The sequence below is a fragment of the Lampris incognitus genome, chromosome 2, assembly GCF_029633865.1.
Source record: "Lampris incognitus isolate fLamInc1 chromosome 2, fLamInc1.hap2, whole genome shotgun sequence".
Lineage (NCBI taxonomy): Eukaryota > Metazoa > Chordata > Actinopteri > Lampriformes > Lampridae > Lampris > Lampris incognitus.
Window position 1 is genome coordinate 96937253 of NC_079212.1, and position 26429 is coordinate 96963681.

Consider the following 26429-nt stretch of genomic DNA (forward strand, 5'->3'; position numbering starts at 1 on the left):
GTTGACCCACGGCAGTGCAATACCCCCCCCCCCCCACACGAGGAAGAGACATGGGAAATAAACTGTTTTCAAGGGCAGTGTGTGCGCAGGCGGCTCCATCCCCGAGCACCCGCTTCCCGGAAACATCAAGCCCAACATTTCATACACTCTGCAAACACTGCAGAGCAAAACAGCAGTCCAGCAGGCGAGACCAAATGAAAAGAGGATATGGCCGCTACTATTTATAGGCGTTATCCCACTTCTTTCTTGCATCACAGCAGCAGTAATGAAAAAAGAAAAAAAACTTGAACACTTCACAAATTGAAGTAATTAGGCGGTTATTGCACTGGGGTGACCTCCGAGCCCCTTAGCAAGACTGGGCTGACTGAGCTTTGGTCCTCATCTGGAACGCCGCATCTGCCAGAGTCTGCGCTCTCTCCAGCCTCCCTCATGGACTCGCCAGCACAGCCGACATCTGTTTGGAGCATTTGGAGGCTTTTGTTGGCCAGTCTTTTTAACATCTTTGCAAAAAAAAAATGTGATTGACATAAAACGGACCGCTGTGCCGTTCACAGTGCAATAAAAACAACAGCTCAGGGGCTTTTGATCGGTCCTACCCTCTGTATATGTACTGCGCACAATGGGGGTAGTATTTGGCAGTGTACCCCCATCCCCCCTCACACACCCTGAGGGACACTATATGGCAGCCATTCAGTGTTTTCTATATGCGGTATGCTTAGCATAGCATCTGGAGCCAATGATCCATGCAGGTCTGGCATTGATTCACAAAGAGTTCTCTGGAAGGACCCGGGACCATATCCTCATGCCCAGAGAAAAAGCCACAAAAGAAATTAAGAGTTGAAAGGGATTGCACGAAAGAAAAGAAAAAAGCATACTTCTGGACACCTCTGTATTTCCCTGTTAACAAACCTCTCAACAGACAGAAGCTGCAGATGAACAGAAAAGGGTTTGAAAGATGTGGTAGCAAAAAAGAAAGCGGAGACAGAGGTATAAATAAAAGCTAGTTTTTTTTTTTCTAAGCAAGTGCTGGTAGCACAAAGCCCTTTCTTGCTCCAGAGCCAGATAGAATCAGGTTGGGGAGACGGAGCACCAAGTCTGCACGTCAACTTCCGTGTTAATTTATTATCTGGACTCCTCCCATCGCCGGAATTTCTCACGTCTGTGTGTCTTTTGCACAGGTGCGCATCTTCCCTTACTTGATTGGCCGAGAGTCTGCGTTTGCTGATAACCTCAAATGGATGGCTTGTGCGAATAAAGGTTTGGGCTTTTTTTTTTTTTTTGTTGATAAGCGCCCCTGAAGGCGGCGCTGTGTCAGCATGCTGGATAAGGTCTATCTGATGTTTCCGCAGGCTAAAATGATAGCTTGTCAGTGTGCGGGTCTCGTTATGGACACAGCGCTCATGCACGTTTTTGTATATGTGTGTGTGTGTGTATGTGTGTGTGCCCGTGTGTGTGTGCTTGCTCGCATGTGCACTGATGTTTGTTTGTGCGCGTGTGTGTCTGAGTGTGTGTGCCCGTGTGTGCATGTGCATGCGTTGGCTCACATTCACTGTGCCGAACAGCAGTGAAGTGGCGCTTGAGGGGGGTCAGAGGTCAATTCGCTATAATCCCTCTTCCTGTCAGAGTGTCTCCCTCTTGGCTGCTCGCTGCTGATGACTCCCGCATGTCAGCGCTGCGGATGAGTGCCCTCTCGAAGGGAGAGCCGCAGCCAGGAAAACAGATCACAGCGGGATAAGAGAATATGAAATAACCACTCTTGTCCGATGTGAAACATTGTCGGCAGCAGTAGGGGCTGACACCAAGTCAAATGGCTGCCATGTTGGGTATGCCCCCCCCAGCCCAGTAAGTACAACCACGGTAGTATACCTGATCCAGAATGGTTGAACACAGTCCACCGGCGTCGGCCTTTATTGTGCTGACGTTCTATTCTGCTCCCGAAGAGCGAGGTACTGCACGTGGGTTTTGAGGGGTGAAGGATACTTTCCTCATGCGCTGTTTTTGTTTTTGTTGTTTTTTTTAAAAACAGGGTATTTCAGTCAGATCTCCACTTTAGCTGATGTCCAGGAGAACGTGATGCGATACCTTCACGTTATGAGCCGTCCCAAAGTGATCGACCATGAGCACGACACGGTCTGGACTGAAGCCTATGTGGATAGTGCCGTGAGTGTCATGTGGTTTTTTTTCTTCAACCCTACATATCAGGATCCAGTATAGAAAATACACAGACCACAGCACCTCTCTGTGTAAGATGTGTGAAATGGTTTCCTGTAATCAGAAGGTGTGTGTTTTGAACGTGGTGTGTGTGCATGTGTGTGTTTGTGCATGTGTGTGTGTGTGTGTGCGCGCAGTGATGTGCCTGTTTCATTTTGTGGGTTTCTGCACAGTATAAATCTACTATACAGTGTGGCTACAGTGCATGGTACAATAGAATACTGTGTGTGTGTTTGTGTGTGTGTATGTGTGTCCTCTCATCATTAGTCTTTTTTTTTTCCTGCTGAAGTGATTCCTCGTGATGAGCTTCATTAATCTGCTTGGATTTTTTTTTTTTTTCTCCCAAATGTATGTCTTCGTCCAAATTTTCTCGCTGGTAGCGAACATATTTTGCAGTTGAGTGTGCCGCACTCCGACAATTCAACCTTTGTCTCTTTTTTTTCTGTCCCCTCAGCTTTCCCAGGCTCATAAGGTAAATATCTACTTATGATCTGGGTTTCTATACTGGCTCAGGTAAACTGATGAAATTAGAGCAGGGGTTCATATTTTTTTGAGCTGGTTTCACAGATAAGGATATTTTCCCCAATAAGGATTTCTTTTTGAATCGAGGTGAATATTAAGAGAAAACCTGCTTAACCTGACATAAGGCCAACCCCTCTGTTGTTCAGTAAAACTTAGTGAGCAGTCTCCTCTTCCTCGTATGGGCTCTTTTTCAGGCATCTCAGAAATATTTACTGTTGCCTCCTTGGATGTGATTCTGATTTCTTTCCAGTGTGGAGGAAGCACAGGACAATGAGCATGCACTGAAACACACACACACACAGACACACACACACAGATCGTCCTCTATAGTGCGTGCTTTTGTATCTCAGCCCCAGACATGCCATTCATCATTCTGTGGATCATTGCCTTTTATCTCCTAAAGCCCATAATAAAACTGACATTGGAACGGAGACCAAGAGAGAGAGAGAGAGAGAGCGAGAGAGAGAGAGAGAGAGAGAGAGAGAGAGAGAGAGAGAGAGAGAGAGAGAGAGAGAGAGAGAGAGAGAGAGAGAGAGAGAGAATGATTCCAAACACTGAGGGGGTTGAGGGGGGATAACAGGGATAGCACAAGGTCATTCTTCGAGGAGCTCTCAAGTGTCGGTTGCAGAACGGTCCCCGTGTTTCTCTCCTCCACCCATGCTGCTGGCCTGGCGTGGGTTTACCTGAGCATATATAGACTGAAATAAGGGAGGCGAGGTTATTTATATAGCACACACACGAAGGCAAGTCAAAGTGCTTTGCATAAAGCAGAAGAGGCTCCACTGGCACACAAAAAAAGTGTCGAAACCCATTTGGGATCCTCTTTTCTCCCTTTTTGTCAAGCCAGCAAATACAGGGTTGGTTCTACAGCTCAATAAGTCTATCCTTTACATGTGTGTACGTAAGTGAACATCAACACACACACTCAGTCACGTAAAACCCCCATACACACAAACATGCACATGCTCAGCTGTGTCAGCCCATGAGGTGAGAGAGAGGGAATAGCAGACCTACTTTCAGAGAGCTCATGTGTTAAATCATATCAGCTCTCTGTCTCCTGAATATGGCCCTCCTCTGGGCCCAACGTGAGTCTCGCACTCTGGAGGTCTGAGACCAAAAGCTCTAAAACCACAGTCTCCTGTAATTCTACGGCTGCCAAGCTTCACTTTTAATTGGCAGTTCAGCGTCCTCGCTGAGAAACCGATGTCGTAGCCGCATGTCAAAAATTGTCTGGCCAGTGATGGTGGATTGCGAATTCTTTCTCGTATTTTTCCAATTTGGTGATCACCAATTGGCCATATGTGTGTCACTTGAGTCAGCTGGTCTTTAATCGTAATTTGCCACCGGATTTTATCGACACCTATTCTTGCTCTTTTCTAGTCTCAAGTCTACTCTGTCTCACCGAATTCCCCCAATTTTCCATCCAAAACTTGGATTATAAATGCAATATGGGTATTGTCTCAAAGGTCCGTGAGGACAGACGTACAGTATCCCTGACAAAGATGGGGAAAAAAAGAAGTTTTAATCTCCACATTTTTCATGCCAGTCTGATGATAATGTAATTTAGAAAGTACAGGACTTACATGACTGGGCCATTTTTTACATTTTTTATAAATCTTTCTACAATTTCGGTCCTTGTGTATAACCAAATTGAGAGCTGTGTCTGCATCCTTGGCATAAAGTCAAACACGTTTTCGGTGGGTGTTGGACTCTGCCAAGGTTGTCCCTGTCTCCGATTCTGTTTGTGATATTCATGGGCAGGATCTCAAGGTGCAGCCAAGGTGAGGAGTGTGTCGGTTTTGGGAACCTCAGAATTGCATCTCTGCTCTTTGCAGATGGTGTGGTTTTGTTGGCTTCATTAGAACGCGACCTCCTGCGCACACTGCGGCGGTTTGCAGCTGAGTGTGAAATGGCTGGGATGAGAGTCAGCACCTCCAAGTATGAGGCCATGGTTCTCTACCGGAAAATGGTGGATTGCTCCCTCTGGGTTGGGGATGAGTTGTTGCCTCAAGTGAAGGCAGGGGTTAAAGTGGGATTTGGTAAGTGGGGGATCTCTGTATTAGAGAGGTGGGCAAAAGTGCTAGGTAGCTAACGTTAGGCTAGCTAACCACTGGTCCAGTAGTCCCGACGTAAGCATTGTTAGTTAATAATAGCTACCGGTAGCTAACGTTTGCTAGCTAGTTAGTTATTTGAATGAAAATATTGCATGGCCATAGCTAAGGTTGGACAAACATAACTAGCTAGCTACCGGTAACGTTACCGAACACTACCGATAGTTAGCTTGCCTAGCAGCGTTCAAACAACTAGCCAGCAACGTCAGCAACTAGCTAGCAACGTTACCGGGTGGAAGATAGCTAGTTAGCTAGCTAGCTAACGTTACGTTCGCTAAGGTTAGTTGCTTGAATGAAAACCACAGCAGAGCTAGACAAAACTATTGGAAATACTATTGGAAATACACTGAAGATACTCACTCTTTATGCCCCCCAATCCAAGATAATAGTGCAGGTAGCAGGTTGACGCTCTCTCGAGTCTTGTCTGCCTGGTGCGGTGAACTGACCCTGACCCGTGAGTGTGAAGCCAGTCTCTTTTGATGTCAAGTCTGGTGAAGCCAGACAGCAGGCAGGTGCGGGTCATGTGAGGACGCGATATCGTTCAAACTTTTAGAAAAAGTAAAGTAGTATAAAAATAGAAGAACAACTTTATTTGCGATTTATTTTGTAATGCTTGTGAATTGGCTGCATCATGTTTTTTGTTTTAAATTTTACTGTGACAAAAAGGTTGAAATTACTCCTGTCTACAGAGTGCCGGATCTCAGCTCCGGTTGACTTGGGGGAGGAGGGGAAGTGCCGGTGTCGGGATCCGGGTAGCTCCGGCCCACTTTAATCACTTAGTGAAGGAGTTCAAGCATCTTGGGGTCTTGTTCATGAGTGAGGGTAGGATGGAGCGGGGGATTGACAGGCGGATTGGTGCAGCATCAGCAGTAAGGCGGATGTTGTACCGGACCGTTGTGGTGAAGAAGGAGCTGAGCCCGAAGGCAAAGCTCTCAATTTACCAGTCAATCTTTGTTCCAACCCTCATCTATGCTCATGAGCTTTGAGTAGTGACCGAAATGGTGAGATCGTGGATACAAGCGGCTGAAATGAGTTTCCTCTGTGGGGTGTCTGGGCTCAGCCTTAGAGATAGGGTGAGGAGCTCGGACATCCAGAGGGAGCTCGGAGTAGAGCCGCTGCTCCTGCGTGTCGAAAGGAGCCAGTTGAGGTGGTTTGGGCATCTGATTAGGATGCCTCCTGGGCACCTTCCTTTGGAGGTTTTTCAGGCATGTCCAACTGGGAGGAGACCCCGGGGTAGACCCAGAACTTGCTGGAGGGACTACATGTCCAATCTGGCCTGGGAACACCTTGGGATCCCCCAGAGGAGGTGGAGGGCATTGCTGGGGAGAAGGACGTCTCGAGCGCCCTACTTAGCTTGCCGCCACCGCGACCCTACCCCGGAGAAGCAGCTGATGATGAGATGAGATGAGACAGATCTTTCTCCAAAAGCATCAGAAAGAAAAAAAAACTCTTGTTCTCATTTGCTCAGATTAAGTTTTGGTTCAACATATACTAACAAGAACATTAAATGATTTATCAGTTTACAGAAAAAAAGCCTTCTCTCTTCCCATATATTTGTAGAATTTAGGTTTTCTATCAGTAAAAAAACAGCATTCAAGCTTGCAGATGTATTTTAAATTTAGCTTCATATAGTATAGTATAGTATAGTATATTGTAGTATAGTGTAGTGCAGTGTAGTATAGTGTAGTATATTGTAGTATAGTATAGTGTATATATTGTTTTTATTGTAGTATAGTATAGTATAGTATGTAAGACTTTGCTTGCAAAGCTGTTCAATGAGCACTGAGCTCATCTTCCAAAGAAGACATTCTCTAATAGGAGCTGTCAGTCAAATCAAACAGTCAATTGCACAAAATGTTTCTCCTCTTTTCCTTAGCTCAGTGACAAAGCTGGGCCAAGCCTGATGACCACAGTAGCCATGCCTGTCTTCAGCACAAAGAATGAAACGGTGAGTGAGTGAGAGAGAATTCATGCAGATGTCATCAGAAGGTGTGTATATATAATATCTACAGTGTTTTCTCCCATGCAGAAGAACCAGGGTATTCTGTTGGGGGTGGCGGGCACAGACATCCCCCTCCAGGAGCTCATGACACTCATCCCCAAACATATGGTACTGGCTTCAGACAAAACTTATTTTCTTGTGATATTGCACGTTTCTTATGCAGGTAACACATTGTGGTGTGCTCTTGATTTAAACAACTGTACTGTATTAAAATTGATCACTTTTCTCCTAATGATCTTCTCATGTGTGTCTCCAGCTAGGGATCCATGGGTACGCATTTGCCATCACAAACAATGGCTACATCCTAACACATCCAGACCTCAGGCCGCTGGTAACTTACTTTCTTCAGATCACCTTCGCACCAGAACACTCATACGGCATTGCCGAACTGCACTCAGCACGAGTTTTTCCTTAACCTTTCCTTCACACCCACCTGTTTCATTTCCTGAAAGTTGTCCATGCAACTGTATGCCTAACAGAATAATGATGACCTGGGCATCCGGGTAGCATAGTGGTCTATTCCGTTGCCTACTAACACGGGGATCGCCGGTTCGAATCCCCGTGTTCCCTCCGGCTTGGATGGGCGTCCCTACAGACACAATTGGCCGTGTCTGCGGGTGGGAAGCCAGATGTGGGTATATGTCCTGGTTGCTGCACTAGTGCCTCTTTTGGTTGGTCGGGGGCGCCTGTTCGGGGGGGGGGGGACTGGGGGGAATAGCGCGATCCTCCCACGCACTGCGTCCCCCTGCCAAAACTCCTCACTGTCAGGTGAAAAGAAGCGGCTGGCGACTCCACGTGAATCGGAGTACACATGTGGTAGCCTACAGCCCTCCAATGGATCGGCTGAGGGGGGTGGAGCAGCGACCGGTATGGCTCAGAAGAGCAGGGTAATTGGCTGGGTACAATTGGGGAGAAAAAGGGGGGGGGGGAATAAAAAAAAAAAGAAAAAAAGAATAATGATGACCTAAAAGCATCCCAATGGAAAGGGAACATAGTGAAATATGCAGTCTGTGTGTGTGTGTGTGTGTGTGTGTGTGTGTGTGTGTGTGTGTGTGTGTGTGTGTGTGTGTGTGACCAGTTATGGAGGCTAAATGGGCTGGTATCGTCTGTAATCCCCACCTTCTCCTTTGATGTATGCATGCAGGGATAAAGGCCATTCATAGGGCTGGCCGGCCTGACATTTCCCAGAGGTAACCTAACCCTCCCTGGCAGAGACCACAGCCACTGACTCTGGGACTCTGTCCCACTGTAACTATGGCTGTGCTGTAGTGGGTCTGTGTGTGCCAGTGTTAGTGCTATTCCTTCTCTGTGCCACTTGCTGTGTGTATTGGTCTGTGTCACTTTTTTCGTGAGTGTCTCGTTGTGGCTGAAACAGTATTGTGACTGTGGTAGTTGGTTTGTCACTGGGCCTGAGCTGACCTACACGGGACTCTTTCACCTTCTGTATGAGGTGTTGCTCTTGAGTAGGCAGTTGCCTGGTAGTAGTAATTTGTGAGCTTGTTTATCCGCACATTACCCAGATGAGAAAAACACCTTAATACACTAACTCATGATTTGATTAGAAAATATATATATAAGGGGACAACACATAAAAGAAAATCACATCACTGGAAAAAAACATCCACGCAAGAGCCAATCTGGGTTAGCAGACATTTCCCAACCTACCTTATTAGTAAAAAAAAAAAAAACCTGTTCGATAAAGAAGATTACTGAATCTTATGCATTTAATTGTGTGTCTTTACGTAGTACCAGCAGGGTCAGAAGAGGAGGAAACCCAACTACAGCAGTGTGGACCTGTCTGAGGTGGAGTGGGAGGACAAAGATGACATTGTACGTCTAAAAGAAACTGCAGACATGTGTTGCCTCATACAAACCGACGGGTTTACATTTGTCTAACCAAAGATATTGAACAGATATTGAATATTATTGACGATGATAATAGTATTGAAGATTATAAGGGTCACAATGGCATGTCACTAACTGATGCATTAATTGGTTCATGTTGTATGATCTAGAAATGGGACAAGCTTTATAGTTTGTTATATAAATAGTATGGATGACCAGATTATGAAGACATCATTTTCAGGGTCTTTGTAGGTAAACTCACACAGCAAATGTGATTGATGACCTAGCCACAGCATCTCTCTTCTGTGTTTCTCTCTTTGTGTCTTGTCTTTCAGCTCCGCAATGCTATGGTCAACAGGAAGACGGGGACTTTCTCTATGGAGGTGAAGAAGACGGTGGATAAAGGGGTGAGGTTGGCGATACGGATCTGTTTGTGCTGAGAGAGACGCTCCCTCTGGACTGAATCATCTCATCCACGCTGTCCCCTTGTTCTTTCAGAAACGTGTCCTCAAGATGCACAATGACTATTACTACACAGACATCAAGGGAACGCCATTCAGGTTTAAGAATAATCGTCCTGCATTCTCTAGATGGTGTTCCGGCTGTTGTAATGGGTTGCTTCCCTGCTAATTGTGTCTTCCTGTTAATTTGATTCCAGTGTTTACGTATAAGTTTAAGTATGGCACAGTGGTCAGCACGGTCGCCTCACAGCAAGAAGGTCCTGGGTTCGAGCCCCGGGGTAGTCCAACCTTGGGGATCATCCTGGGTCATCCTCTGTGTGGAGTTTGCATGTTCTCCCCGTGTCTGCGTGGGTTTCCTCCGGGGGCTCCGCTTTCCTCCCACAGTCCAAAGACATGTAGGTCAGGTGAATCAGCCGTACTAAATTGTCCCTGGGTGTGTGTGTGTGTGTGTGTGTGTGTGCGCCCTGTGATGGCCTGGCGGCCTGTCCAGGGTGTCTCCCCGCCTGCTGCCCAATGACTGCTGGGATAGGCTCCAGCATCCCTGAGAGCAGGATAAGCAGTTTGGATAATGGATGGATGTGTATGTGTATTTGTTGACTTCCCTCTACTGTTTTTTTTTCATTCCAGTGTTGGAGTGGCTCTGTCCAGAGGCCACGGCAAGTACTTCTTCAGGGGAAACGTATCCGTTGAAGCAGGTGTGTCACTGAAATCTGCTGGAATAGCAGACGCCTCAATATGGCGTGATGCATGTCTGCCTGTACCTGCTTGTGGGCATATCAGTCCTCTCCAACCAGCATTGTCGAAACGTCATTGATGCTTGTGTGTTTTTTCAGGGCTCCACGATCTGGAACAGCCAGATGTCGCATTGGCAGATGAATGGTAATGTGGGGGTTTACACGGGAGGGTGCCCATGCGTTATATAGGTTACTGCTGTGTGTTGGTGAGGGGCATAGCCTGTAATGTAACAGGGGGGGGGGGGTCTGTTTGGACCACAGGACCTACTGCAATACTGATGAGTACCACGAGCACCGCCACTTGACCCAGATCCAAGCCATCAAGCTGTTCCTGACTGGGCGCCGACCCCACCTCAAATGTTAGTGGGATCTCAAGAGAATTTTTAAGTAATTCGATTACACTGAGCCGGGGCCCATGTAATCCATAAAATGAACTTGATCAAATCTTATTAGTTAGGTGAAGGAACTAATTAATCATGACAGCGTGTTTGGTGCAAATGAGACGGGTTGTTTGGCCGAACACGACGCGCATATCTAATGTCTATCAGAATGAGTTTGCTGTGAGGTGCGTGGTTGCAAGTCCTCTCCTACACTCTGCAGGTGACAGGGAGCTGATACAGGAGGTGCTGTTTGATGCTGTGGTCACGGCTCCACTGGAGGCCTATTGGACTGGACTGGCCCTCAACAAGTCAGAGTGAGCACATTTTGAACAACAGCAACTCGGATTATGTCAGATGTGCTGGTAGAGTGGTAAAACTACAAACACGTTGTTGTGTGGTTGTTGTTGTTGTGGGGTTGTTATGTAGATTGAGTCCATTTGGTCATTTGGTATAATTTGATGTGTAATTCATGTCTTAATGTATGCCCACAGCATGTACTTCGTTGCTGTTTTAATACATTACATATCATCAAAAACGAGGATGGGCGAATGGTAGTAAACTAAATTCTGCTGTGTCAAGAACACTGAAAAAAAAAATGTTTGCTCATCCAAAATGAGAAAAACTCTGACTCTCAGAATTTAATCTCCTTTTATAAAGTTAATGAGCTGCATTATTCATACAGGAACTCAGACAAAGGAGTGGAAATTGCTTATCTGGGCACACGCACTGGCCTATCAAGAACCAACCTGTTTGTTGTCCCTGAACAGCTTTCCAATCAGTGAGTTTGATGCTTGATATTTCTCTCGTCATTACCAACTGAATACGGCCCCACTACTTGAAGCACCTCAACATTTGCTCTTAACCTTGTCGCTATGTGGTCCTCAGAGACTTCCAGACAGCAGAGGACAAGGAGGGTGTGTTCAACGCAGACCACTTCCCGCTGTGGTACAAGAGAGCGGCAGAACAGGTCCCCGGGACCTTCGTCTACTCCATTCCCTTTAGCTCAGGTACACAGAACAAAATCTGAATTGGAGCATCCCTCCTTTTTGCAGAGAAAAAAACATCAGTGGATTCAGAGACCCTGCTAAATATGAGTTGTTTATCAGCCCCCTGCTGTTCAACTCGGAGCACTCTCCGTGTCCCACAATGCAAGTCCATCTAATACACTCCCCATTATAGCATTAAATGATTCTCTTGAAATCGGTCTGTTTGCCTCAATCAGTCGGCAGTTCATTGTCCATATCACGTCCCCATCTATACCCTGTTCCCCTGCTGTGGCTTTCTGGGTTTTACTGCTTTCGTCTGAAAGGATCTGCACTGCACCTTATCTCCTTTGATGTTGTGTGCTGGCAATAAAATGAGGCTATCAGGATTATTACTATTCCCCGTGTTCTTCCCCATGACCTTAAAGGTGAAATCTGCAGCTTTACTCCCTTAATAATTTGTTATTTTATCCATATGGACCATGGGGCCCTGGCGCAAGTGCATTTAGGACATGTCCAAATCCACTTTTGCTAGTTAAACGGTGCATAACCTAGGCGCAAAGGGGTTGAACTTAGTCTCTTAATCATAGGTGTGTTTTAGGCATAACATGAATTAAACCTGTCAGTGTCATCATCATCATCCTCATCAGCTTCTTCTTCTTCTACTTCTACTTCTTCCAGCTGCTCCCATCATCTCCCATTCCTTTTAAAAGCCAGGTGCGCTTGCCATCTTGGTGCATTGCTATTTAAATGGTGGATTCGGCAAGTTGGAGAAGCGAACGGGTTTCTGCTGAGGAAATGGATCTGCTCATGTGTGAAGTGAAAGCGTGCAAGCAGACCATCCACAGGAGCAGCAGGAATCCACCAAATTTGACATTTATTTTTTAATATCGTGATGTACACAATAATAATCTTTCACATTGTAATGTTTTTAGCTGTAATCGTTTGCATGTTTGCGTGCTGCTGCACATCCCCGTGTGTGTAACACGATGTACGCGCATTGTGCACCCGCCTATGAAGATGCATCTTACTATCTGAATGTGTCCTTTAAATAACAGGAAAATACTGCACCATTGACTTTGGACCAGGTGTTTGTTGGTCAATGGTGCAATCATTTTCCGCTGCCTCAGGATAGCAATGTGCCAACAATGCGCCTGAGCACACGTCATTTTAAGACCAACACGCCCATGGGTGCAAGGACATTTGCTATTTAGGGTGCTTTCACACTAGGGACCCAGGCCCGTGTCTTAGTACACTTGACCCCAAAGTCCAGTTCGTGTGAGTAGTGTGAACTCTGGGTACCATACCCGGGCACGGATCAACAAACCATACGCGGATATGGTTCGTTGATCTTCAAGGTGTGGAGCCCTTTAGTGTTGTACTGCCAGAGCCTAAGATGCTGCGCTCTTCGAAGCTCCACATCGATTAATTTGATCGTCTGTTGTATTGTGTCCTGCTGTACCACAAATCCCATTTGAATTGCCTGTAGATGTAACCAGCGATATCCTTGCATCTGTCCATTGCATTGTGATTCCTGATGCACAAAAGATATCACCTCATCCAAATCAGTATCAAGTTCAAGTTTCTTTTATTACTACACAGCTAGGCTGGTGGAATTGGTTTTCAGTACAGGTATTAAAGAGCTCATTACAATTCACTACACACAACAGTGGAAGTGCAAAAAAGACAGACAGGAAATCACTAAACAGTGCAAAGTCACATATATACATTAAAAGTCACCAGACAAAGGACAAAGTGCCAGAAGTCCACATCCTTGAGGTGTGTGTGTGGGGGAGTGTGTGTGGATAAAATCCGGTTTCTGAATCGTGTGGGGAAAGAAGCCTCTGTTAAGCTGTTCTGTCCTTCCACCCAAGGATCCCAGAGGACAGTAACTGGAAAAGGGGGTGAGCTGGGTGGAGGGGGTCCTTGACTATTTTGATTGCGTGCTTAATGGTGCACTGGGTACATATGAACTCCAGTGAAGAGAGGCTGCAGCCAGTAATTCTTGATGCTTTGTTGAAGACCCTTTTCATTTTCTTTATTGTATGTTTGGGTGTGCTTCCATACCAGACCATTATTGACAGGATTAGGATGCTTTGAATGATGGCAGTGTAAATCTGTACCAGTAAACGCTGTTTGACTCTGAATTTTTTTTAGTTGTCTGAGAAAGTATAGTCTTTGTTGGGCTTTCTTGATGAAGTGGTTGGAGTTAATTTCCCATTTCAAGTTATTGCTGATGTGAATGCCAAGGAATTTAAAGGAATTGGTTATGATTATTGGCTACTTGTTGATTTGAATGGGTGTCTTTATTGTCTTGTTCCGTCTTAAGTCTATGACTATTTCTTGGGTTTTGGTTGTGTCTAGGATCAGGTCGTTGTCCTCACACCATGTGATCGCTACCTCCTGACAATAGGGGATTTTATTATCCCTGGAAATCCCCCAACAATGGTGGTGTCATAAGTGCACTTCAGTATCTAGACAGAGTTGTCAGTAGCTAAGAAGTCATTGGTGAAGAGGAAGAAGAGTAGTGGTGACAGAACACATCCCTGTGGTGCCCCTGTACTGAGGGTGAGGGGGTGAGATGTTAGATTGAGATTTTGACAACCTAACACCTGTTCCTCAGAAAGTCCAAAATCCAAAGGCACATAGAAGGGTTGATGTCAATGTCCTGGAGTTTCTTGAACTGTTTGAAGGGGTTGATGGTATTAAATCCTGAACTAAAATCAATTAACAGCAGTCGTGCATAAGTGTGGTTAGATTCTAGGTGTTGGAGGGTGTAGTGCAGTGCCAGCTGTGGCGGAGCCAGAGTGGGGGCATGGGGGCGGTCGCCCCAGGGCCCACAAGGTCGGGGGGCCCCGTTTGGAGCTCTGTTGCCGAGTTTACGAGCGAACGAACGCACCGGGTCTCAGGACTGTGACGCATTCAGTGACACACTCGTAAAGTCGGCTAATGATAAAAAATACAGTGCAGTACGGGGCCCCTATACATAGATATTAACGGCCCCTATAAAGGCTATAGCCTTTTTTATGACTATTAATGAATGCATCGGAGCTGTGATCCAGCTGTGATTGGTTGTGAGGTATAACTGCGTCACACTGCCAGAAGGGGGAGTGAGTAAGCATTTTTACACTTGACAGCTCCGCCCCCTTTGTGCTGAGACCCACGCTCCGCCCCTGAGTGCCAGATTGACTGCGTCATCTGTGGAGCAGTTTGGAAGATATGCAAACTGTAGTGGCTACATCAAGGAAGATGCGCATGATTTGATGTAAGCCAGAACTAGTCTTTCAAAGGCTTTCATGGTCACTGATGTCAGGGCCACTGGCCTGTAGTTATTGATGCTAGAGATCTTGTTATCGGGCACTAAAAAGAATACGAATTGGCTGACTGTCTCTCCACTGTCAGAGACAGTAAGCAGAGACAGATCCTTACCAAGTACAGGCTCAGTGACCACAGTCTATCCCTTGAAAAGGGCAGACACAAAAAATCTTGGCTACCAAAAGAGCAAAGAATATGTGGTCACTGTACGGCAGGTGAGGTCGAGACAGAGATGCGCCTCCTCCTAAATTGTGAGAAATTCCAAAACGTAAGAGAAAAATACCAGGAGAAATTTGAAAACCAAATTTTCTACCCCTGGATGAGAAAGAGCAATAGCCACTTATTTTAGGAGAAGGCCAAAGGGCACACCTTGCAGCACAATATGTGTCAGAATGCCATAGCGTAAGGGTCAGTGAGTGACCAAAACACTGTCAATTACTGTTCCAATTACTGTCAATTACTGTTCAGATACTATTCTATATTTCTACCAGTTCTACCTATTCCTTTTTCCATTTATAAAAAAAAATTGTTTAATACTCTATTAACCTATTTCACTGTCACCTGCTTTGTCAACATTGTAATGTATGCAGTAATGCTAATAAAGCATTATTGAATTATTGAATTGAATTGATCTTAGCTGATTTGAGGATGGGAATGATAGTGGGTTTTTGAAACAGGCAGGGACCCTTTGCTTACAGAGTGAGATGTTATAGATGTAAGTAAATAATGGGGCCAACTGGTCTGCACAGGGGCTAAGTGAAACTGGGGTCAGATGGTCTGGGCATGCTGCTTTCTTTTTGTTCAGTTTGCGGAACACCCTTCTGATGCAAATACTAACCATTATCTTTACCGTGGTTGGAGATACTCTCCAGTCTCTGTTGAAAACCAGGTGGGATGAACACTGATGAAGTGGCAAACTTGTATGTTGGAAACAACTCCAGCGGAAAAAAAGATTGAAATGTGACACTGCCATGCTCCTGTTGGACAAACAATCAATATTACTGTTCATGAAGTTTGTAATACATTAGACTGACTGCCTGCATTAACTTTGGTCTGAGGATGTTAATTTTACAAGGGTGGGAACTATTTACATCATATGAGCCTCAATGGCTGCTACATCTTATCAACTTAACCGCTTCCGCTGAGGGAAGATGGCTCCATGAATTCACGTTTGCGGCGGCCTCACCCAGTACCGGCCATGCAGTGTCTTTGTCCACGTCTGCGGTTTGTTTTTGTTTGATGGCTGGGAGAGCTGGCGCTGGATTGACTAGGAGAGCTTGGTCTGCTGCGTCCTGTGGGCCCAGGGACCACAGCCCTTCCTGGAACTGCGCCCGAGGAGGAAACACCGAGGGCGGTCTGACAGGACGTGGAAGCGAGGCAGGTTAAGTTAACTGCTAGCCCATGCAGACCGGCAGTTCCGACAGATCCTGGCGTTCTCTCTTGGACAGTGAATTATTTATTTTTTGTAGCTTTGATATATGTGTTCCTGTAGTTTGGATGTGTTTTTGTCTTTGTGTTGCACTGCTGTGAGCTGGGGTAAACGACATTTGGTTTCATTTCATGTGCACAGGTGCATGGAATGAAACGACAGGTCTATTTCTCTCTGCCCCCTGCATCCAACTACAGTGGAACATTGTCCCGCTGTAATATTGATGTCTGACCAGCAGACCTGCCAATTTGCAACCACATTTAAAATGGATAAAATAACAAGAAAAGCCACGGATTACAGCTTTAAAGCCTCCTCTATCTATTGCTGTTTTCTGGTCTGCCACACTCCCTCATGGATCTACACAACCATTGGTAACACAAAATCTGTCATGCACCTTTTCTAAGTTTTTGCAGAGTTGTCTGGTTGTAGCAAAAGTTACTGTCTGGAGTCAGCAGTTTGGTCTTAGTGAGCTTTTACCAGTTTTTGGGTTAACGTCGCCACCTACTGAGGAGAGCTCGTCACGTTCACACAAGCGCATGCATCTCCACAAACTGACGTCAGTTGTGGCCATCTTTCTCTGTGATTCCCCTGCAGCCTCAGAAAACAAGAGCGTGGTCTTGGCCAGCACAGCAATTCAGCTCCTCGATGACAGGAAATCTCCCATTGTTGCAGGTCAGTGTCTCTGAAAGGGTCATTCTCAATTTATCTAAATTTGACTGACAAATCCCAAATTAAATGATGAACATGTTGAGAAATATGTTTGGATACTGTACATCCCTCTTTCAGCTGTGGGAATCCAGATGAAGCTGGAGTTCTTCCAGAGGAAGTTCTGGACCGCCTGCAGACAGGTAACAAACTATGATGTCACACTGTGTGAGCTTTGCTATAGCTAAAGTCCCACTCCTCATTTAATGAAATTATTTCTAATTTGCCCGTTCATCTTCTCTCTTTAGTGCACTGCCCTGGATGGGAAGTGTAGTATTAGCTGTGACAGTGAGGTAAGAACCATCTCTCTAATTTTGCTTATGACACTTTATAGACTTACATTGTTGTTTGCAAACCTATTGTGTGTATTCACCAATCTGACAGGCTATCAACTGCTACCTCATCGACAACAATGGCTTCATTCTAGTCACAGAGGAAAACGCTCAGGTACGGTGCACATACATGTGTTCACACCTAGCTTTGTTTGTGTGTGTGTGTGTGTGTGTGTGTGTGTGTGTGTGTGTGTGTGTGTGTGTGTGTGTGTTGACATTTCCTTTACTTTTTTAGACAGGGCTCTTCTTCGGAGAAGTAGAAGGTGCTATGATGAACAAACTGCTCCAGATGGGGTCCTTCAAAAGGTTGTGGCTTATGATTTTCTTCATCCCCCTTCAAAAGTGAATCTGAACTGCCCCTCACCCTCTTTTCCAGTGTTGATTTCACCTAATTCATCACATGTACTTATATAACAGTTAACCAGGTTGCTCAGGTCGACAGTAACCCAGGCCTTCAAATGCTTTCTGCCTTTTCGAGGCCTTTCATGGATGCTCACCTGTGACTGTCTCTGCTTCTCCGTGTCTGTAGGATCACTCTGTATGACTACCAGGCTCTCTGCAAAGAGTACGCCGGGAGCAGCGACAGCGCCCGCATTTTATCTGATGTAAATATCTGTTTTTGTAAAACTTTAAAAAGTTGTATCTGAGCAAAGAAAGTGTTCTGGTACATTCATAGTAACACCTCAGTGTCGGAGTTTGACCAAGGCTTTAAAAAAGCCGACTTAAGAACCTATCTGAGGGTTTACGGTCTGTAGCAGTTTTGTTTGCCCACTAGAAGAGTGTTCGGTTAGAGCAGCCCCCCGCCCCCCCAAAAAAACAGGCCAGAGGTGTCTGGGTGGCATGGCGGTCTATTCCATTGCCTACCAACATGGGGATCGCCGGTTCGAATCCCCGTGTTACCTCCGGCTTGGTCGGGCGTCCCTACAGACACAATTGGCCGTGTCTGCGGGTGGGAAGCCGGATGCGGGTATGTGTCCTGGTCGCTGTACTAACGCCTCCTCTGGTCAGACGGGGCACCTGTTCAGGGGGGAGGGTGAACTGGGGGGAATAGCGTGATCCTCCCACGCGCTATGTCCCCCTGGTGGAAACTCCTCACTGTCAGGTGAATAGAAGCGGCTGGCGACTCCACATGTATCGGAGGAGGCATGTGGTAGTCTGCCGCCCTCCCCGGATCGGCAGAGTGGGGTGGAGCAGAGATCAGGACGGCTCAGAAGAGCGGGGTAATTGGCCGAGTTCAATTGGGGAGAAAAAGGGGAGGGGGGAATCTATATATATATAAAAAAAAAAACAGGCCACATAAAATATAAAACTAATATAAACCAACATAAAACAACCTGAAACGTCTTTGCCACATTACACACAGTCCCTAACCCAGCATGTTTCTTTCCATCTTCTCTTTCAGCCCTTCTCTGTCGTAAAATGGCTCTTGACTGAACTTGTCATGTAAGAGTAACAAATATGTTCCCAAGGTTTAATTTGACTTATTCAGCATTGATACACATGAGTTGAATCAACACAAACGGTATTGAGCTGGTGTTGTGTGTTGTTGTCTGCAGTTTTCTGCTGGAGTTTAACCTGTACAGCTGGTGGAACGTCGATGTGTCTGTCAAAGGTAACCGTGGCCCAGGTTAGGCCAGGATGTGGCTTTCGGTGTTCATGTCTGTATTTGTGCGGTATATAAATGGCAGGACAAGTGCGTTCAGGGGTGGGAAGTTGTGTCTTCTGTGGATTCGGCTAACCTTTTCTCTCGGTTGCATTGTGTAGCCCAGAGGTCTCGCGGTAAAACCATGATGGTCCCGTGTGACACAGAGTACCCAGCCTTCTTTTCTGAGCGCACCATCAAGGAGACAACAGGCAGCATTGACTGTGAGGGCTGCATAAGGTACTTCTTAAGGTCACACTGTAGGGCTCAACACTGAACCCCTTTTACTACCATGTTCACCTCAATAGACTTTTTTTTATATTAACACTCATGCACTTATCTTTATAAATGCGCTCTCTCTCTCTCTCTCTCTCTCTCTCTCTCTCTCTCTCTCTCTCTCTCTCTCTCTCTCTCTCTCTCTCTCTCTCTCTCTCTCTCTCTCTCTCTCTCTCTCTCTCTCTCTCTCTCTCTCTCTCTCTCTCTCTCTCTCTCTCTCTCTCTCTCTCTCTCTCTCTCTCTCTCTCCCTCTCTCTCCCGGATGCTACAGGTCATTTGTCATACAGCAGATTCCCAGCAGTAACCTCTTCATGGTGGTTGTGGACAACAAGTGTGACTGCAGTTCTTCTCCTCCAGTCTCCATGGATCCTATTGAGATCATGTATATCCTCCCTCGACAGATTAAGCAAAGATTGACGCTGAGTGTGGAAGTTTGTATTTGAAAAGCGTGCATGTCAGGTGATGTTGGCTTTCCTTTTTTTTTTTTTTTTAGATGGTTTTAAATTGGACACCTTTTGACCGAGGGTGGCGGCACGGTGGCGAAGTGGTTAGCGCGGTCGCCTAACAGCAAGAAGGTCCTGGGTTCGAAGCCCGGGGTTGTCCAACCTTGGGGGTCATCCCAGGTCATCCTCTGTGTGGAGTTTGCATGTTCTCCCCGTGTCGGCGTGGGTTTCGTCCGGGCGCTCCGGTTTCCTCCCACAGTCCAAAGACATGTAGGTCAGGTGAATTGACCATACTAAATTGTCCCTGGATGTGAATGTGTCAGCCCTGTGATGGACTGGCGGCCTGTCCAGGGTGTCTGCCCGTCTGCCGCCCAGTGACTGCTGGGATAGGCTCCAGCAGCCCGTGACCCTGATTGGGATAAGCAGCTTGGATAATAGATGGATGGATGGATGGACATTTTGACCAAGGTTAAATCAGTGAAAAGAGAAAAATACTATTCTCAATGCTAATGTGAGCTTTTCAGTTTTTTTTTTTTATTTCCCCCCCCTTTTCTCCCCAACTGTACTTGGCCAATTATCCCATTTTTTGAGCCGTGCCGGTCGCTGCTCCACCCCCTCTGCTGATCCAGGGAGGGCTGCAGACTACCACATGTCTCCTCCGATACATGTGGAGTCACCAGCCGCTTCTTTTCACCTGACAGTGAGGAGTTTCGCCAGAGGGACGTAGCACATGGGAGGATCACGCTATTCCCTCCAGTTCCCCCTCCCCCCTGAACAGGCGCCCCGACCAACCAGAGGAGGCGCTAGTGCAGCAACCAGGGCACATACCTACATCCGGCTTCTCACCCAGCAGACACAGCCAATTGTGTCTGTAGGGGCGCTCGACCAAACTGGTGGTACCACAGGGATTCGAACTGGTGATCCCTGTGTTGGTAGGCAACGGAAAAGACCGCCACGCCACCTGGACGCCCCCGCTTTTCAGTTTTGCAACAGGCAAAAATGTGCCTCGTTGAAAGCTGGCGGCCAGTGGTTTTCACTGCATAGTCTCTAGTTTCTATTTTATATGGCCTTAACCCCTTTGAACACAACGAGTCTCTGAAATGTGACAGACTGAAGTTTCAGAAAGACAGGAAGAAGCCTGAGTCATGCCATCCATTCCACCCTGAGGTGAGTGTCTTCTCTTTGTGACTGTCTATAGGGTAGTTTAGCTGGATTTTAGTGGTGAAGTGCACTGCCAAAAAAAAATCCACCTTTACCATGGCTAGCAGCAAGCAATATGTTCCCTGCACTGAAATGCAAGGGCGTACTTAGCTGTGATATCGAGTCCATGTACGACCCCATACCAATGACAAGTATATGAAAATCAAGCTCAGTTTATCCCCCCTTATTGTATCTCTGCTAAAGGAAAACGCCATGGAGTGTGGCTCGGCGACAGGCCTGTCCGGTCCGGTTACCGCGGCGCTGTTTCCCCTGCTAGTCTCTCTCATCAGTAGGTGACCACAGCTCTCATCACGTCGCCTAGGACGTCCAAACCTCAGCGCCAACGAGACCTGACGACGGCACGCCAGCAAACAGCCAGCCAGAAGTGAATTTTCTCATCGCTCTGCACCGAGTGGCACTCTCTTTCCTAGTCACTACGACTCACATCCATGAACGCACATTTAAAGAAAAAAGCAGCAGACTCCTATGCAAACGGGCACTAACTAGACTATGAGAGGGCTCTAAATGAAACACAAAGTATTTCAGATCGTGGTGTTGCCATGTAACAGCTATTTTTGTTGAATGTATGTGGAGACTAGATGAGGCGAATTTCAATAGGAGCTATGAACATGAAGGACAAATTGAAAGCAGTACCGCAAAAGTCTTTGTCACGTCCTCAGTTAACACATGAAATAAATTTGATTGTGCGTTTTGAGCGAGGCAATGCAAAAATCGTAGTGTCTATTGCACGTTTGGTAAAGGAAGGACCTATATTATTAGCAGCAAACTGCTCCAAACAAATAAGCTGATGCTGTGAAATGTGTCTTTGTTATTAGCCAGATTCTTCTAAACAACAATTGGGATCACATGAAGTTTCAGCGAGAGGAAAGGGGTTGCTAACTTTGTTCCGTTCTGTCGACCGCCCATTTTCTTCAATCTTTTTTTTTTGTCAATAGGAAGCATTTGAAACAAACAATCGTTGCATGCCGAAGACTAAAGAATATGTTTAACAAATATTGTAGCCAGAGCATAACAAGCCATAACTTCATGTCGGCCCACATGCTCATGTATACAGATTTTGTCAAAGTCGATGAATAAACGAAGACACATTTTCCATCAAGTTTCCCTTCGTGTAATTTCTTCCAATTTTGTCAAGATTTGTGTGTGTGTGGGGGGGGGTTGGGTTGGGGACTAATACTACTACTCTTGATTGATTGATTGATTAATTGATTGACAGGAAGAAATGGAAACGGATGATCCGCTGTGGCGACCCTCTCTCTCTCTCTCTCTCTCTCTCTCTCTCTCTCTCTCTCTCTCTCTCTCTCTCTCTCTCCTCTCTTCTCTCTCTTTTCCCCTCTTATTTTGCAGAAAAAACATTCAAAATACAGCATATTATTAGGCTGTAGCTGATCCTTTAGTCGAGCGGTTAGCGATGTCTCCTGCGGTGCGGGCGATACGGGTTCGCTTCCCGGCCGCGGCAGTTCCTGTGGTTGCGTTGTCCCCCGAATTCGCTACAATATATACAGGTACACATAGCAGGTACACATAGCTTCTTCTGGTTAATTTGTCACTGGAGCCTTAATTTACGTCAGTTACATGGACAGAGACCAAACTGTCATGAGTACACAAGCACATTTCAAAACATTGAAAATGCACAAATTTGAATATTCAGTGATAGCACTATGATAAAAATGTCAATCACTTATCACACTTTTATCACTGAACTCTGGTTTAACAGGAGTCACAGGGACGAGGGTGGAGGGTGTCAGTATAACTATTTACACAATATCACGTGAGTATATCACTGTGTTTGCGGAGAAGGATGGATGGATGGGTGGTCTTGGTATAGTCCATACAATCGCACACACGATACATTTTGAGCTATAAGTCTTATTTTTCAATAAAAATCCTGGTACCACTTTACAATAAGACTACCCTTGTCAAGGATTTATAAATGTTTATAATTAGGTTATAAATTAGGTTGTAAATGCTTTATAACTCATTAATAGACAATTACAAACAAGGTATACCACAGTTTTCATACATGGATGCGGGCTCACTATTTGGCAAGACCAAGTTACTGCTGCACTTTTTATTTATCTATTTGCTAAATCTCAGCCCTCGCTAGTTGCTTAGCTTACTTTATCTCCCCCCTTTATCAGTCTGCGCGTTAAACTGTCACCTTCGTCAGATGTTATGTAGTCTCACTATTTGGCAAGCAAGTCACCGTTGCCCTCTTTATCTAATGTGTTATAACAGCTTATTAATTATTTATAAAGTGTTTGCAACCCAATTAATAAACTTATTATAAACCATTCACAAGCCCTTTATAAGGGCAGTCTTACTGTAAAGGGGTGCCAACGTTTCAGACTGAATGATGAATGGATTGACAGGACTACAAGACATAATGTGCGTTACGGAAGTGGGAAATGGAGAGGGCGGGGCCTTTAATGTGAAAGTCGAATCCCACCCGGAAGTGTTTGTAGCACGGAGCGAGAACTGGGAGATGTGAACAGCGTCGTGCAGCAATGCCGTGGTTTTTGTCGCCATCGTTTACGTTGGACGGGTCGTCCGTAGACGTGCCGAACTCTACATCCACGTGAAATCATGTCGTAAACGGCTTGTTGTCGTGTAAACTTGTCCGTCGTGTTACCGTTTGTAACTTCACTCAACTTGTTACCTAGTGACAAGCCGTCACGGCCGCTACCGCGGTTCGGCTTCCCGGAGTGTGTATGCGCCTGTGCTATCGCGTTGCTTATGGTTTAAGTGGTTAAATGAGCTCAGGTAAAGTTGTACTGCAGTCAAATTTGGAAGTTGTTGGTTTTTTTTTGTTCACCACAAAAGAATCTGTACCACTAAACCTATTTCTTTTACGCCACTCTCGATGCAGATGCAGACCGTTATGCGCCAGGGCAGCTGGAGCAACGCCTCCACTGGCTGTAGTGTTCCAGTGGTGGTGGTGTGCCTCTGTGCCCTGCTCTTCGCCAATGTTTTGATCTACCTGTATCTGGATTCTGTGTATCAGAAGGACGTGCACCCCATGTCTTCCCATGTGGGCTGTCCACCCAAACACTTCAAACTAGCTGCCATGAAACACTGCTCGCCCTTGCTGCAATGTCCGCAGATCAGCGCGGAGGTGCGCAAGTTGAAGCTTGTTGGCCAGGGAGCAGTGAAGCAGGTACACCTTCATACCGAAGTGATTCACAAATGGCAGCGGCCCTGTGTTGCATTGACAGATTCCTCAATATTGTTTAAAAGCTGAGCTGAGCTGAGATGTTTGCCATTTTCTAGGTGTACCTGTCCGAGTGGAGGGGTCAGAAGGTCGCCCTCTCAAAGTTGTCTTCTCCAGAGTACCTTGAGGACTTCCTTCATGGACTGTCAATGTTGCAGGCTTTGCAGGGGGCCCAGGTGGTGCAGCTAGTTGGGTCTTGCCCTGAGGAGCACAGCTTTGTCACTGAATACCACCCGCTAGGCTCCTTGCTGAACCTGGACAGTGTGCTGGGGCAAGAGCGACACCAACACCAGAACACCTTGCAGCTGCGCCTGAGGCTAGCGGTGGAGTATGTCTCTGCCCTCCACTACCTCCACAATAGCCCCACAGGTCGTCGTGTCATGTGTGACTCCAACAGCCTGGAGAAGACCCTGTCCCAGTTCCTGCTGACCAGTGACTTTCACCTAGTGGTTAACGATCTGGACGCCCTGCCTGAGGTGGACATATCAAAAGGCCTGATGGCTAAGTGTGGCCACAGGGAGCTCACAGGGGAATTCATTGCACCGGAGCAGCTCTGGCCATTCAGCTTCAACGGCCTGGCGTTTTCAGATGAGCTGATGCCTGGGTATGATGAGAAGACAGATATCTGGAAGATCCCAGATGTGACACATTATCTGATGGGAAGGGTGCCTGGGAGCGATGTGGTCCACTTTCACCTTTTTCAGATCCACAAGCAGTGTAAAAGGAGAGATCCTCTGCTTCGCCCTTCGGCTCTGGATGTTTTGAAGATGTATAAATCTGTCTATGTGGACGTGGTACGAGAACAATCCAGAGATATGCTCTAGATTAAGGACCTACCCCTTTAAACGTTACTAGTAATGTTAATATTACAAAACAATGTTGTGAATAGACAACAAAAGTGAAAAGGAGTTTGTTGTTTTGAATTTGCTTACCTTAACCATGAATGAAAAAAATCAAACATTAAGTTAGATTTTTTTTTAAGTTGAAAAACTTTGCATGGAAGACAGGTAAGAGTATTTTATGAATATTAACATGATGTCAGCAGATGATGTCAACCCTTCATTAATCATCGATCATTATTTGCTCCATCTACTATATCACTGAAATTTGAGAATACAAATTTGATTTAGAAGCACTTCACAGTCACGTTAACTGATCTATTCCAATATAGTCACCGACTTGAGTCCAAATATATTTGTAATTTCTTTCAGACAAGAGGAAACCCACCGTCTTTAAATGTCATGGGTGCTAAGCTAAACAACAGATGTGTAAACAAGGCCGTAAGCACATTTCAAAACATTCAAATCTCAAATCTTGATATTAAATGATAATGTGTTGTGAAAAATTTCTGTCACTGAATTCAAATTCACAAAAGCTGTTTACTGTAGGACCTTCCTGTGAGCATTAACACCTTTTCACTGGATCTTAGATGCTTTCTGCATAATCTGAAGAATGTTGTAACTGAATATGTTGAGACCGAGCTACATGCTTCAGTGATCAAGGTCCAACCAGGATACAGGATTTGTCCAAAGAGGAGAAACCAAAGTGATTGTTTGTTTACCATAATGCTATTATTATGAGCCTACACTATGGTGGTATTCATGCACAATACAAGGTTTTGCAACTGTAGTGGATTTTACATAAAAAAAGAAGTCATAAAACTTTACAATTAAATTGGCCTAATTTGCCAAAATATTAGCTTTCGATATAACCTCATAGTTCAGTGAAAATTTGTTTTTTTGTTTTTTTTTATCCAAGATAACTTGTATGATGATCTTAGTGATCATGTAGTTGGATGTAAAGTTTTGCATATCAGAACAGAGGTAGTCCTTTTTATTAACACAGTCCATGTGATCCAATACACAAGACCTTTGGCATTACTCATTTTTCAACTCTTTTTAAGCCCGAGTTGTCAGATGGTGGCGAAGCTTTTGAAAATAAAACATTGATATAGATAAAAGCTCCTTAGCCTTCAAGAGCCTTAAATTGTGGCATGATATGCAAATGAATTCACATTTGTTAAAATGTTAAAGTTGGACGACCTTGGAGGTCGTCCCGGGTCATCCTCTCAGTGGAGTTTGCATGTTCTTCCCGTGTCTGCGTGGGTTTCCTCCAGGTGCTCCGGTTTCCTCCCGCAGTCCAAAGACATGTCGGTCAGGTGAATCGGCCGCACTAAATTGTCCCTAGGTATGAATTTGTGTGTGTGTGGGCCCTGTGATGGCATGGCGGCCTGTCCAGGGTGTCTCCTCGCCTGTCGGTCTAATGGCTGCTGCGATAGGCTCCAGCGTCCCGCGACCCCAATTGGGATAAGCGGCTTGGATAATGGATGGATGGGCATTGTTATACAGCCATAGATCAACTTGGCACAGAACTGCACAACCTGTGGCAGAAATTACCTTCCAAGTGTGTTTGCTGTTTCTGTTTTTAAGATCCCGAAAACTTTTATGGCAGAAGACAAAGAACCCTACCGTATGGTCGGTCCTTGAACCCCTAAATAACATTTCATCATTCACCTCTGTGGATCATATGAGGTCAGATTAAGATGTGGGACAAAATAAAAACAGCATGTCGCCAAAACCTTGAAAGACAACAGCCAGAGAATGAAG

General features: G+C 45.7%; 2 protein-coding genes across 3 annotated transcripts in view; both read left to right on the plus strand.

Annotated features, from left to right (window-relative positions):
- cacna2d3 (calcium channel, voltage dependent, alpha2/delta subunit 3) overlaps window positions 1-20888 on the plus strand; it is a 50178-nt gene extending 29290 nt beyond the window's left edge. The window contains exons 12-38 of the mRNA XM_056273688.1: window positions 1179-1257; window positions 2027-2160; window positions 2666-2683; window positions 6721-6792; window positions 6874-6954; window positions 7103-7177; window positions 8593-8676; window positions 9027-9098; window positions 9190-9251; window positions 9780-9847; window positions 9986-10031; window positions 10148-10245; window positions 10487-10580; window positions 10949-11044; window positions 11152-11273; window positions 16588-16665; window positions 16780-16841; window positions 16947-16991; window positions 17083-17145; window positions 17266-17336; window positions 17560-17635; window positions 18433-18473; window positions 18587-18642; window positions 18795-18912; window positions 19220-19332; window positions 20476-20558; window positions 20796-20888. Of these exons, the coding sequence (XP_056129663.1) occupies window positions 1179-1257; window positions 2027-2160; window positions 2666-2683; window positions 6721-6792; window positions 6874-6954; window positions 7103-7177; window positions 8593-8676; window positions 9027-9098; window positions 9190-9251; window positions 9780-9847; window positions 9986-10031; window positions 10148-10245; window positions 10487-10580; window positions 10949-11044; window positions 11152-11273; window positions 16588-16665; window positions 16780-16841; window positions 16947-16991; window positions 17083-17145; window positions 17266-17336; window positions 17560-17635; window positions 18433-18473; window positions 18587-18642; window positions 18795-18912; window positions 19220-19332; window positions 20476-20558; window positions 20796-20888 (2100 nt within the window). The remainder of the gene's footprint in view (window positions 1-1178; window positions 1258-2026; window positions 2161-2665; window positions 2684-6720; window positions 6793-6873; window positions 6955-7102; window positions 7178-8592; window positions 8677-9026; window positions 9099-9189; window positions 9252-9779; window positions 9848-9985; window positions 10032-10147; window positions 10246-10486; window positions 10581-10948; window positions 11045-11151; window positions 11274-16587; window positions 16666-16779; window positions 16842-16946; window positions 16992-17082; window positions 17146-17265; window positions 17337-17559; window positions 17636-18432; window positions 18474-18586; window positions 18643-18794; window positions 18913-19219; window positions 19333-20475; window positions 20559-20795) is intronic.
- A 2203-nt stretch (window positions 20889-23091) lies between these two features.
- Window positions 23092-25804, plus strand: pomk (protein O-mannose kinase). 2 transcript variants are annotated; one of them, XM_056274843.1, is made up of 3 exons: window positions 23092-23375; window positions 23617-23769; window positions 23883-25804. In XM_056274843.1, the coding sequence occupies exons 2-3, from the start codon at window positions 23632-23634 to the stop codon at window positions 24645-24647; spliced, it is 903 nt and encodes a 300-aa protein (XP_056130818.1). In that variant the 5' UTR covers window positions 23092-23375; window positions 23617-23631; the 3' UTR covers window positions 24648-25804. The 2 variants fall into 2 exon arrangements, with proteins under 2 accessions (XP_056130818.1, XP_056130817.1); XM_056274842.1 differs by having other exon boundaries at window positions 23092-23769.
- The last annotated feature ends 625 nt before the right edge of the window (window positions 25805-26429 follow it).